The sequence below is a fragment of the Amblyomma maculatum genome, chromosome 3, assembly GCF_055883805.1.
Source record: "Amblyomma maculatum isolate TAMU_Amacu chromosome 3, ASM5588380v1, whole genome shotgun sequence".
Classification (NCBI taxonomy): Eukaryota; Metazoa; Arthropoda; class Arachnida; order Ixodida; family Ixodidae; genus Amblyomma; species Amblyomma maculatum.
Window position 1 is genome coordinate 170400752 of NC_139346.1, and position 13489 is coordinate 170414240.

The 13489-nt window shown below is 44.7% G+C and overlaps 1 protein-coding gene across 7 annotated transcripts in view; it reads left to right on the plus strand.

Moving 5' to 3' along the window:
- Positions 1-13489, plus strand: part of LOC146196878 (E3 ubiquitin-protein ligase MIB2-like) — a 121520-nt gene that overhangs the window by 39143 nt on the left and 68888 nt on the right. For all 7 annotated transcript variants that reach the window (XM_084598571.1, XM_084598570.1, XM_084598574.1 and 4 more), the window contains one exon: positions 10132-10371. In XM_084598571.1, coding sequence (XP_084454697.1) covers positions 10132-10371 — 240 coding nt within the window. The remainder of the gene's footprint in view (positions 1-10131; positions 10372-13489) is intronic.

Sequence of the window (13489 nt, forward strand, 5' to 3'; positions counted from 1 at the left end):
TGCGCTCCCCGCGAGGGCGCGCGCATCGAGGCACCCTAACAGGTGTTGTCGTCTTCCTTTGGAGACACTTCGCCTCGCTTGCTTTCGCAATCAGGCTTAAGTACAGCTAATCCTCTGGGAATTTTGTTCCTCGCCCGTTTCTTGCGGCTTCCAAAGGCTGGTTGTGTGCACGGTTGATAGATAATTGGTTCACAGGAAGGGAAAGGCGCAGTATCTGTTGCACCTGTTTCTGCGAACACCTGAACCGCGCCGTAAGGGAAAGGAGGAAGGTGGGAATTAAAGGGGAAAGAGACAAAGAGGAGCTGTAGTGGACGACTGCGGAGTATTTTCGACCACCTGGGGATCTTGAGCTTGCGCTAACATCGCACAGCTCACGGATGCCTCGTCGTTTCGCCTAACCGTGCACACGAAGAGGCACAGCACAAGGACGTCTCTTCGTGTGTAAGGTTACAATGTACTGTTTCCGGCATCTCGATCTCAAGGAAAAACTCTGCACAACAAGAAATTGTTTGGAGGAAACTACAAACTAACTCCTTCCCCAACCCTGCGGTTTACTCACACATATTTCCGGACAGCATAAGCTCATCATGCACTAAGTGAATGTCAGATTAAGCATACCACTCCCTTTGTCATGTGTTCCACTTCTATAGTCTACGCTATTCCCTTGACATGGAGGAAGCTTTTTGTCGGGCAAATCGGCTATTGCATCAATGAACGGTTGGGAGAGCGTTCCCGAAATTAAAGTGAGGTAAAAGATAAGTACGCACATTTAGGTTTCACACGATAACAAATGCAAAGTATGCGTGACACTTTTGAGAGAGAGAAAGATTCTTGCCAAGGGCCGTATCGGCTAGCTTAGAAGCATACCACATTAGGAAATGTGGCAGTAAATGCATCAGCGGAAGTGCATCAGTGACACAACACCTGTGTCACTTTTTGGTGCATAATATCAATTTTTAAATGCGGCCAATAAATGAGTGGTTTGTCGTGTTTTGGATTTTTGTGTGTTTTTTGTTTGTGCGTGCGATCGTCAGGCTGGTCGTTATCATTCCCTTGTGTATCACTCCCTTTCCTTTTAATCTTTCTAGGCTTATATAAGCTGTCTGTCCCCTAGAAATGAAAATCAGTTGGAAGACAGGGCTTGGGTTATGTTGTGTTCTCTTTTATCTGGTGGTTGCATGCCTTTGCGCTGTTACAATCCTAAATTTGAGATGCATCAACTCGCCCAGAAGTTGTATTAATCTTTCTCGTATAGTGTGTGCTATTTCTCGGATAGTTTTGTTATTACTGACAATCCTGACAATTACCTGACAATCAAGTAACGGATTTAACAAGCACTGGGCAGGTCTCCTTCTCGCCGTCATCTTGGGCTGTTTCTCTGTCTCCGGAGTGTTCGGGTCTTCTCCATCGACTACCTCTTACATATTGGGCACCAGCTCTGTCTTCTGAGTGCTCGGGTTCTCTCCATGGACTATCTCTTAGGTATTGGGCTCCAGCAAGCTCACCGACCTGGATCTGGACTGGAATATTTTTTGCTGGGTCAGTACCCCCTACTGAAGTCGAACGAATATGTACAGGTTCAGGTATCGGGATTATGGAACAAGTCAGATCATAAACTTCTTTGAGAGTCGGGCCTATTCTGTAAATGAGCGTCGCCCATACAGAAACTGATTGTGTGCTTCAGTGGAAAATATTATGGTTCCCTATGTCTATCTACGGACTTTTATAGCCAGGAACTAAGTGCCATTGGCGTATCTATGAGCAGCCATAGAAAACTCTATACCATTTTGGCTATAGATTCTGAACCATACAAAATTTCCTTAGCTATACTATATAAACTGAAGCAGTGGACCAATAGTCACACAGTTATCCTTAGCTGCCTATAGAAATGTGAGATCATCTAAAGCTACAAATTGAAAGCCATATGAACAGTTTTAGGTAGCTGTAGAAAACTTGTGTTTCTGAAGCTATACACCATCAGTTACCATTAGCAACTTACAGAGATAATCAATGGCTCTGGTGCTGCTGACTGCAAGCCATATAAACAGCTTTAGCTAGCTTTAGAAAACTGCGTATTCCGGACGCTACACACCTGTAGTCATGCAGCTATTTTAGCTGCCTATAGAGATGTAAATGTTTCTAAAGCTACAAACTGCAAGCCAAATAAACAGTTTTAGCTGGCTATGGAATGTTGTATATACCAACAGTAATAGACTAGCAGTCATACACCATTGTTTAGCACCTTATAGAAAGTCTGAAATACTTACACATGAAGGTACAGATACCCTGAGTTTTAACAATATAGAGCGAGCGTCGACCAAAATGCTGGTCAGCGCCTTATAACTACGATAAACGTGCAACACAGCTAGAGTTTGCGCACGCGCACAAAGGTTTAGCGACCTCTACTGCGCTGTTCTGATCACGAGGACACACGCCCTGCCATATTATCTGTTCGCGAAAACCCGAAGGGCAGTAGAGCACATGCGCAAGAATAACATGTGCCACTTAGACGTGATTACCTACTTTTTCTATTACGAGAAGCAGAGTTAAGATGAGAAAAATAAAAGGAAGCAAATACAGCAGCACGTGGAAAGCATTGCCTACAGTTGGAACCTTCTGATTTGAGCAGCCCTCTGCGCGGTGGAAATACGGTAAAAGAGGCACAAGTAAAGCACGTGGGTTCTGCTGCACGACGGTTTCTGTTTTTGCTTTTTTTTTTTAGCACGTGGGTTCTGCTGCACGACGGTTTCTGTTTTTGCTTTTTTTTTTTTAGCACGTGGGTTCTGCTGCACGACGGTTTCTGTTTTTGCTTTTTTTTTTTTAGCACGTGGGTTCTGCTGCACGACGGTTTCTGTTTTTGCTTTTTTTTTTTTTAGCACGTGGGTTCTGCTGCACGACGGTTTCTGTTTTTGCTTTTTTTTTTTAGCACGTGGGTTCTGCTGCACGACGGTTTCTGTTTTTGCTTTTTTTTTTTAGCACGTGGGTTCTGCTGCACGACGGTTTCTGTTTTTGCTTTTTTTTTTTTAGCACGTGGGTTCTGCTGCACGACGGTTTCTGTTTTTGCTTTTTTTTTTTTAGCACGTGGGTTCTGCTGCACGACGGTTTCTGTTTTTGCTTTTTTTTTTTAGCACGTGGGTTCTGCTGCACGACGGTTTCTGTTTTTGCTTTTTTTTTTAGCACGTGGGTTCTGCTGCACGACGGTTTCTGTTTTTGCTTTTTTTTTTTAGCACGTGGGTTCTGCTGCACGACGGTTTCTGTTTTTGCTTTTTTTTTTTTTAGCACGTGGGTTCTGCTGCACGACGGTTTCTGTTTTTGCTTTTTTTTTTAGCACGTGGGTTCTGCTGCACGACGGTTTCTGTTTTTGCTTTTTTTTTTTAGCACGTGGGTTCTGCTGCACGACGGTTTCTGTTTTTGCTTTTTTTTTTTTAGCACGTGGGTTCTGCTGCACGACGGTTTCTGTTTTTGCTTTTTTTTTTTAGCACGTGGGTTCTACTGCACGACGGTTTCTGTTTTTGCTTTTTTTTTTTTAGCACGTGGGTTCTGCTGCACGACGGTTTCTGTTTTTGCTTTTTTTTTTTTAGCACGTGGGTTCTGCTGCACGACGGTTTCTGTTTTTGCTTTTTTTTTTAGCACGTGGGTTCTGCTGCACGACGGTTTCTGTTTTTGCTTTTTTTTTTTAGCACGTGGGTTCTGCTGCACGACGGTTTCTGTTTTTGCTTTTTTTTTTTTAGCACGTGGGTTCTGCTGCACGACGGTTTCTGTTTTTGCTTTTTTTTTTTTAGCACGTGGGTCCTGCTGCACGACGGTTTCTGTTTTTGCTTTTTTTTTTTTAGCACGTGGGTTCTGCTGCACGACGGTTTCTGTTTTTGCTTTTTTTTTTAGCACGTGGGTTCTGCTGCACGACGGTTTCTGTTTTTGCTTTTTTTTTTTTAGCACGTGGGTTCTGCTGCACGACGGTTTCTGTTTTTGCTTTTTTTTTTTTAGCACGTGGGTTCTGCTGCACGACGGTTTCTGTTTTTGCTTTTTTTTTTTAGCACGTGGGTTCTGCTGCACGACGGTTTCTGTTTTTGCTTTTTTTTTTTAGCACGTGGGTTCTGCTGCACGACGGTTTCTGTTTTTGCTTTTTTTTTTTTAGCACGTGGGTTCTGCTGCACGACGGTTTCTGTTTTTGCTTTTTTTTTTTTAGCACGTGGGTTCTGCTGCACGACGGTTTCTGTTTTTGCTTTTTTTTTTTTAGCACGTGGGTTCTGCTGCACGACGGTTTCTGTTTTTGCTTTTTTTTTTTTAGCACGTGGGTTCTGCTGCACGACGGTTTCTGTTTTTGCTTTTTTTTTTTAGCACGTGGGTTCTGCTGCACGACGGTTTCTGTTTTTGCTTTTTTTTTTTAGCACGTGGGTTCTGCTGCACGACGGTTTCTGTTTTTGCTTTTTTTTTTTAGCACGTGGGTTCTGCTGCACGACGGTTTCTGTTTTTGCTTTTTTTTTTTAGCACGTGGGTTCTGCTGCACGACGGTTTCTGTTTTTGCTTTTTTTTTTTTAGCACGTGGGTTCTGCTGCACGACGGTTTCTGTTTTTGCTTTTTTTTTTTAGCACGTGGGTTCTGCTGCACGACGGTTTCTGTTTTTGCTTTTTTTTTTAGCACGTGGGTTCTGCTGCACGACGGTTTCTGTTTTTGCTTTTTTTTTTTTAGCACGTGGGTTCTGCTGCACGACGGTTTCTGTTTTTGCTTTTTTTTTTTTAGCACGTGGGTTCTGCTGCACGACAGTTTCTGTTTTTGCTTTTTTTTTTTTTTAGCACGTGGGTTCTGCTGCACGACGGTTTCTGTTTTTGCTTTTTTTTTTTTTTAGCACGTGGGTTCTGCTGCACGACGGTTTCTGTTCTTGCTTTTTTTTTTTAGCACGTGGGTTCTGCTGCACGACGGTTTCTGTTTTTGCTTTTTTTTTTTTAGCACGTGGGTTCTGCTGCACGACGGTTTCTGTTTTTGCTTTTTTTTTTTAGCACGTGGGTTCTGCTGCACGACGGTTTCTGTTTTTGCTTTTTTTTTTTTAGCACGTGGGTTCTGCTGCACGACGGTTTCTGTTTTTGCTTTTTTTTTTTAGCACGTGGGTTCTGCTGCACGACGGTTTCTGTTTTTGCTTTTTTTTTTTTAGCACGTGGGTTCTGCTGCACGACGGTTTCTGTTTTTGCTTTTTTTTTTTTAGCACGTGGGTTCTGCTGCACGACGGTTTCTGTTTTTGCTTTTTTTTTTTAGCACGTGGGTTCTGCTGCACGACGGTTTCTGTTTTTGCTTTTTTTTTTTTAGCACGTGGGTTCTGCTGCACGACGGTTTCTGTTTTTGCTTTTTTTTTTTAGCACGTGGGTTCTGCTGCACGACGGTTTCTGTTTTTGCTTTTTTTTTTTTAGCACGTGGGTTCTGCTGCACGACGGTTTCTGTTTTTGCTTTTTTTTTTTTAGCACGTGGGTTCTGCTGCACGACGGTTTCTGTTTTTGCTTTTTTTTTTTTAGCACGTGGGTTCTGCTGCACGACGGTTTCTGTTTTTGCTTTTTTTTTTAGCACGTGGGTTCTGCTGCACGACGGTTTCTGTTTTTGCTTTTTTTTTTTAGCACGTGGGTTCTGCTGCACGATGGTTTCTGTTTTTGCTTTTTTTTTTTAGCACGTGGGTTCTGCTGCACGACGGTTTCTGTTTTTGCTTTTTTTTTTTAGCACGTGGGTTCTGCTGCACGACGGTTTCTGTTTTTGCTTTTTTTTTTTTAGCACGTGGGTTCTGCTGCACGACGGTTTCTGTTTTTGCTTTTTTTTTTTTAGCACGTGGGTTCTGCTGCACGACGGTTTCTGTTTTTGCTTTTTTTTTTTAGCACGTGGGTTCTGCTGCACGACGGTTTCTGTTTTTGCTTTTTTTTTTTTAGCACGTGGGTTCTGCTGCACGACGGTTTCTGTTTTTGCTTTTTTTTTTTTAGCACGTGGGTTCTGCTGCACGACGGTTTCTGTTTTTGCTTTTTTTTTTTTTAGCACGTGGGTTCTGCTGCACGACGGTTTCTGTTTTTGCTTTTTTTTTTTTAGCACGTGGGTTCTGCTGCACGACGGTTTCTGTTTTTGCTTTTTTTTTTTAGCACGTGGGTTCTGCTGCACGACGGTTTCTGTTTTTGCTTTTTTTTTTTTTAGCACGTGGGTTCTGCTGCACGACGGTTTCTGTTCTTGCTTTTTTTTTTTAGCACGTGGGTTCTGCTGCACGACGGTTTCTGTTTTTGCTTTTTTTTTTTAGCACGTGGGTTCTGCTGCACGACGGTTTCTGTTTTTGCTTTTTTTTTTTTAGCACGTGGGTTCTGCTGCACGACGGTTTCTGTTTTTGCTTTTTTTTTTTAGCACGTGGGTTCTGCTGCACGACGGTTTCTGTTTTTGCTTTTTTTTTTTTAGCACGTGGGTTCTGCTGCACGACGGTTTCTGTTTTTGCTTTTTTTTTTTAGCACGTGGGTTCTGCTGCACGACGGTTTCTGTTTTTGCTTTTTTTTTTTAGCACGTGGGTTCTGCTGCACGACGGTTTCTGTTTTTGCTTTTTTTTTTTTAGCACGTGGGTTCTGCTGCACGACGGTTTCTGTTTTTGCTTTTTTTTTTTAGCACGTGGGTTCTGCTGCACGACGGTTTCTGTTTTTGCTTTTTTTTTTAGCACGTGGGTTCTGCTGCACGACGGTTTCTGTTTTTGCTTTTTTTTTTTTAGCACGTGGGTTCTGCTGCACGACGGTTTCTGTTTTTGCTTTTTTTTTTTAGCACGTGGGTTCTGCTGCACGACGGTTTCTGTTTTTGCTTTTTTTTTTTTAGCACGTGGGTTCTGCTGCACGACGGTTTCTGTTTTTGCTTTTTTTTTTTAGCACGTGGGTTCTGCTGCACGACGGTTTCTGTTTTTGCTTTTTTTTTTTAGCACGTGGGTTCTGCTGCACGACGGTTTCTGTTTTTGCTTTTTTTTTTTTTTTTTTGCGAACAGATATTGTGGCAGGGCATGTGTCGTGGTGATAGGAACAGCTTACTAGACGACACCCTACATTCTTGCGCGTGTGCAACTCTCGCCGTGTTGCGCACGCTTATCGCCGTTATAAGACGCTGACCAGCAGTTTGGTCGACGCTCGCGCTATATTATTAAAAATCAGAGCGGCTGTGCATATATCGTCGATTCGATTCTATCTCACTACTTAGCCTCCAACTTGACTAAGAGGTGCGTGTGATATACGCGAGAAAGCATAAGACACCACCCGGAATGTTGTGCAATGAATGGTTGCTTCACAATGTTGATACGAATTCGAGAAGACACATTAATTCATACACATTGACACAAACTTGAAGGTACGTCCATCATCGGTTCGAATCTCTCTCTTGAGCTGCTTTGAGTTTGAATAGCAGATATATGCTATATGGCCCGATAAATTGTATGGCATCAACCGGAATGCTTTGCAACGAACGGATTGCGCCACAGTTTTGGTACCATGTACTGCTGGGATCACTGTCGCCCTATCAATTTTCCGCATGCGGTGACTGCCTTCCGATACAAGATAGATTTCGTCGTGGTGACTACTGGCCGATTTTCAGATATTTAGGCATCCAGTTGAAAATAATCGTCCAAAGAGGTATAGCTCATTTGTTACATGGATTTTTAAATTCGTAAGCAAGCTATACAAACATCCTTTAAAAGTCCGTAGCTGACCATAGAGCAGTACATAGGCAACCACACCTCCACAGGAAGGATTAAACACTTCTATAGCACGGTCTATAGCAAATCCTAAACATTTCATAGAGACGGCTGTACATTTTGGGCCAGAATCTTATAGCCTACGAAGTTTATATTGTTGAGCATAAGAAATTTATAGCCGACCATAGAATATTCTTGAGTTCAGTACATGACACAAGAAGTGCATAGATTAGCTCAGGACAATGACGCAACGAAGACAACACGAAGAGAGAAACACCGGCGCACACTACCAACTGTTATACAAACAGAACCCAAACTTCCTCTTCCTCACCTAAGCAAAATTTCCTTCTCTACACCGAAGCACATCACACTCGCACACCTGTTCTTTCCCAAACAGATATATGGCGGGCCAACAATAAATTTTAGCAACCCTCACATCTAAGGTACCGTTCAAGCAACAAACGGAAGGTAAAATTTATTGTTGGCCAGACATATCTGCTTGGGAAAAAAGATGTGCGCGAGTGTGATATACTTGGGTGTAGAGGAGGAAGCTGTGCTTGAGTGAGAAAGAGCAATTTAGGGTTCCGTTTGAATTACAGTTGGTAGTGTGCACGGGTGTTGTGTTTCTCTCTTTGAGTTGTCTGCATTGCGCCGCTGTTTGGGGATAATGCACCAGCTTGCCGCAAAAGCGGTTGTTCCATAGATAAGGCTAAAGATGTCTATAGCATTGGCTGTAGCAAAAGCTAAATAATGTCAAAGAAACGGCTATACCTATTCGGTCCAGAGAGGAGAATTTTTATTTAGACCAGCGGATGAAGGAGCTCTGGCCCTCGGCCACTTGGGACAGATAGCGAGGGGCCCTGTCTCAGACGCAGGCCGGCAACCGTTGGCCGGCGGCGTCCCAGGCCAGCTGGACAGCGGCTAGCTGGAGCGCAGGGTCCGAGCAGCGCAGCACAGTCTCCCAGAGTTGCGGCGTCGGATTTGAGCCCCTCTCGAGAGAAAAAGGGAAGTCCCAGATTATGTGTTCGAGGGTCCCTTTCGACCAAACGCTTATAGCCTACTATACGAAGAATTTGTATAGATGAGCATAAGAAGCTTTAGCGCTGACCACAGAAAAGGTTTGAGACTTACATAGGCTACCTGAAGTCCATAGAATAGGTTAGGATTGCACAGACTATATCAAAAGCTGAAGACATGTCGTAGGAACAGCTGTAGCTTTTAGACCAAATGCTTATAGCTGACCATACAAATGATTTTTTTTAGCTGACCATAGAAAATGATAGTCTGCAGTGCATCGTCAACCACAAGTTCATAGAATAGGTTAAATACTTCTAAGCACAGAATATAGTAAAACCTAAAGACTACCAGTCTATAGATATTTGGGCCAAATATCCATCACCGACCCTACATAGGATTTTTTATAGCTGACCAGAGAAACTTTTTGTTTGGGCAGACCTATTCCATAAATGAGGCCTGAGCTGTCACTTCTTCTTGGGCCTACTTCGCCGCCTCATTATGCTTGATGATAAATGGCGTCATAAACCTGTTTTCACTGGTTTTGCAGTGCGTCTTTTAGCGCACAGCGCGCTCACATATATTGCGTTCGTGTCCATCTTCTGCGTTCTCGAGTTCTGCTCTATTCGCACACCTTGGTCTCTGGATCTTGTCAAACACTGGCTGTCCTGCAAGTTGGAGGTGCAGGAGTCGTCTAAACGTGTGAAAACACGGTATCATCTTCGTCCAGTTATGTTAAGTCGACGCCAAGGATGACACATGTACAGGTACCGCCACCTGTCTTGAACATTTGAACATGCGTCAAAGGGCTGCCACCTGCTCACTTTGAGTGCCGACGATTAAAATGTTCTGCCCCAAGTTACCTGTAGTAAGCATCATCTTCTGCAGGCCCCTCTTGCAAGTAAATGACCGCTTCTAGTGATTTAGCACGCAATCGTGCGTCTCCCCTGTAGTTCAAATTCAGACCACTGCTCGGTCTGATAATGATTATTTCCTCACTTCCGATCACCGGCAGTCTGGGAATCATCCGCTCTTGATACCCCGTCTCGTCGTGTCTCCACGCTGGCTGGCGTCCTGTCGGCATGACTCCATGCTTTGCATCTAGAGCTGTACGTCTTTCTCCTAACCTTATGCGTAATTGTACTAGGTTTTGGTCGCGACTCATGATGATTTTGCGACCGACATGAATGCTTCCAAGGTTGTGCCCCCGTACCTTCCAAAATGCTAGGTCAATCACTTCTTCGACCACCTTGCGTGGCCATAGTCGACGCTAGGCCTAACTCAGGTGTGCGTGGCTGGAACTTCAAACGGCTGTAAATATCAAACATCCCGCTGACCAGACCGTGCTAATATCAGCTGACTTAACTATGAATACGCTCATTTTCCACTTCAGTTATCGCTCGTGTTTTTTCTTTACTTGCTCCTGTTGTCACCTGCAGGGATATCAGCCCGCAACGGACAGCGTGTGGTGCGTGGCCCTGCCTGGAAGTGGGAGAATCAGGATGGCGGCGACGGCCACGTGGGCACCGTCATCGTGGTCGAGCAGCCCTGGATGGATGAGGAGCAAGCGGGTGCCCCGTTCTGCGTCAGGGTCCTCTGGGACAATGGGAAGATCGCTAAATACCGGGCGAGCCGGACGTGCGATTGCGACCTGAGGCTGTTTGACAACGGACCCGTGGGCAAGTGCAATGACTCTTTTGGTTCTGAGCCAGTAAAGGGTGCTCAAGGAGCTCTTCAGTGTTCATTTTTTCCCTTCTGGGAATGATCGTACACAATGTACACAATTTTCAGCGCGTAAAAGTGCTGAAAATTTCAGCACTTCTACACGCTGCAGAGGCGCTCTCACTCAGTCCATCTGTAGTCTGTCACATTGCATCATCACGACCTAGCGTTGTTACCGCCGTCCGAGAAGAAAGTAGCAGTGACTGTAAAAGGCACGGAGCATGGACAGGACGGTTATATGCTTGACCTCGTTTGTGGCTTCATGGCACATTTTATCGTTTAACTTCACAATTTGTGGTTTGTTTTCAGGAAAAGATATAAAGATACGAATTGAGCCTCGAAGCCTTCGCCTCGTGTTTGTAGGTTTTGTTGCGTAGTCACTTCAGGTCGACGCACCAAAAAAAAAAAAAAATAAATGGCGGGCATTTAGTATGGTTGTTCAAATTCAGTTTTCACTCTAGTTTCGAGTCGCACATACTACATACATGTATTTGTAGTCTACCACATGTGAAAACATCTGATATACATGTAAAGCCCCGTTTAACCAGGTCATACGAATGTGCCTGCATATAGTCGATATGGCATGGTCTTCTGCCCGGCGTGTACTCCGCCTTCTCTGCTGCGCACACTCACAAACCACCACTCCCACGCTCTTCCTCCACCACCCCGCCTGTCCCGCAGTTCGAGTATGTGCACTTTGCTGCTTGTTTAACCATCATCGTTAGCCTGATTACGCCCACATTGCAGAGCAAAGACTCCATATGCCTCCTGTCAACCCAGTTCTGCTCCAGCTGCAGCCTCCTAATCGCACCCGGCCGCCTAACTTGTTGCTGCCACCCGCTGCGTTTGCCTCCTGCGAAATCCACTCAGTTACCCTTGGCGGCGATTGGCTGCCTTGCCTTCGCGTTGGCCTTGTCATGCCCATTTCTTCTTGATTTAGACTAGAGTGTCAGTAATTCGCATTTATTCTCTGAGTACGTTGGCTGCACGACTCCGATCTTATTTTCCTTTCCATTACACTCTCCATTGTCCTCAATTTTTTGCGTCACAAAATTCCGGCCTCGGTGGCAACCGTCTACCCATGGCACATCCCTACTGCCGCCTTGCATTTCATCGCGCGCATGGATTGGTGGACCAGATACTCTCCTGCGTTTGGCCTTGTGCTTGTCGTGCGCATCCAGCACTGTCGTGCATGTGTAGCGATTATTTGCTTGTGATGTCCTCTTTTCTTGAGAGCACAGCATCTAAAGAGGGAGTCAGTGCAAGCAAAGAAACAATTATACTCCCGGACAACTTTTTTTGGTTATGCATCTAAAGCTACAGAGCCGAAATGCATCGGCTAACTGCACAACGGAATATTGTCCATTCGTAAATTTTGCGGATCGCTTTCTGGAATATTATATACAATTACTGAAATATTGATGATATTAATATATCACGATTTTACTATGAGGCAAGCGTGTACAGTGTTAATGTAGTGTATTTAAAAATCGCTAGAGTACGCCAGTACGCTGAGCAAACAGAATGGCTGCGCCGTTCTTTGACATTCTCCAGAAGAGTACGTTGGCTGCTTCTGCTGCATCTACCCGCCAGTGTCTCCACGTTTTCGCACTGCGCAATTGTTTCGGCAATGTACGCAGTGCGTGATATTCATTAATTACGAATTTACACTCACTGAGGCCTTGAGTATTCTATATATACCGGGTGTCCCAACTAACTTGAACCAAGGGATACAAAATAATGCATTTGAGGTAGGTCAGTGAAACCAATTGCATTCAAATGCCATCCTCCTTGCGCACTACAGGCGATTTTTTGTTTTGCAATTACTTAATTAGCTAATTATGTTAATTTTTCTAATTTAATAAATATCGGCTTTAGACCAAACATGTGAATTGGAAAGTTGTAGAGCACCTTCAGAAACACCCATTCCATTAATTGCGATAAAGAAAGTCTTACGTGTATCTTATTTTCTGGGCTCAAAAGAAAGCCCGCGAAATACAAATAATACCACGTGACTAGTGCATTTGTGCGCCGCGATTGTGGTGCTCTCAGTCGTGGTTTGAGCGAACGAAATTAGCTGCGGCCGCGTCTCCTTTGCCCCGTTAAAGCGGCAGGCCGATATCCCTGCGATGGCTTCTTCGCCCGCGTCCGGCAGCCGGCCCACGTGATGGTGCAGTAGCACCGAGAGCGGCGAGCCGACACCACCGGGATTCTAACAAACCCTCCTTCTCTCCCATCTGCGAACTTTACGGCAAACGGATCAGCGATATGGTATCAGCCACTGAATCTGCGCATACAGGCTTGGGTAAAGGGGCGAGATGACATGTGACTCGACTAAAATTAGCGCTGCACCTTCATTTGCCGGTTCTTTATCGTCATCCGCCTGTCGTGATGTAGGCTGCTGCGGTGCACAGGCCTGGCCAAGATCGCGGTGACGACGGGCGAGCTCGAGCTCGCTCCAACCATCGCTAACATTTCTGCCTGCCGCTGCAACGGGACCATCGGGTCACGGCCGCAGCTGATTTCGTTCGCTCAAACCACGACTGAGAGCACCGCGATCGCTGCGCTCAAATGCGCTAGTCACGTGGTATTATTTGTATTTCGCGGGCTTTCTTTTGAGCCCGGAAAAAAAGATACACGGGAGACTTTCTTTATCGCAATTAATGGAATGGGGGTTTCTGAAGGTGCTCTACAACTTTCCAATTCACATTTTTGGTCTAAGGTGAATATTTATTAAATTAGAAAAATTAACATAATTAGCCAATTAACCAATTGCAAAACAAAAAATTGCCTGTAGTGCGCAAGCAGGCTGGTAGTTGTATGCAATTGGTTTCACTGACCTACCTCAAATATATTATTTTATAACCCTTGGTTCAAGTTAGCTGGGACACCCGGTATAAAGTCATTTTAGTGTCGTTGGCGGCTCGAAGACTAATTTCAAGCAAGGGTGGAATTGAAACTGAAACTGTAAATGAGGCCATATGTGTCAGAACTAGGAATTACAGGGTGTAGTAACACCGTGATGGAAGCTCATTCCCCCCCCCCCCCCCCCCCTTCCCCCCTAGCCTTGGCTGC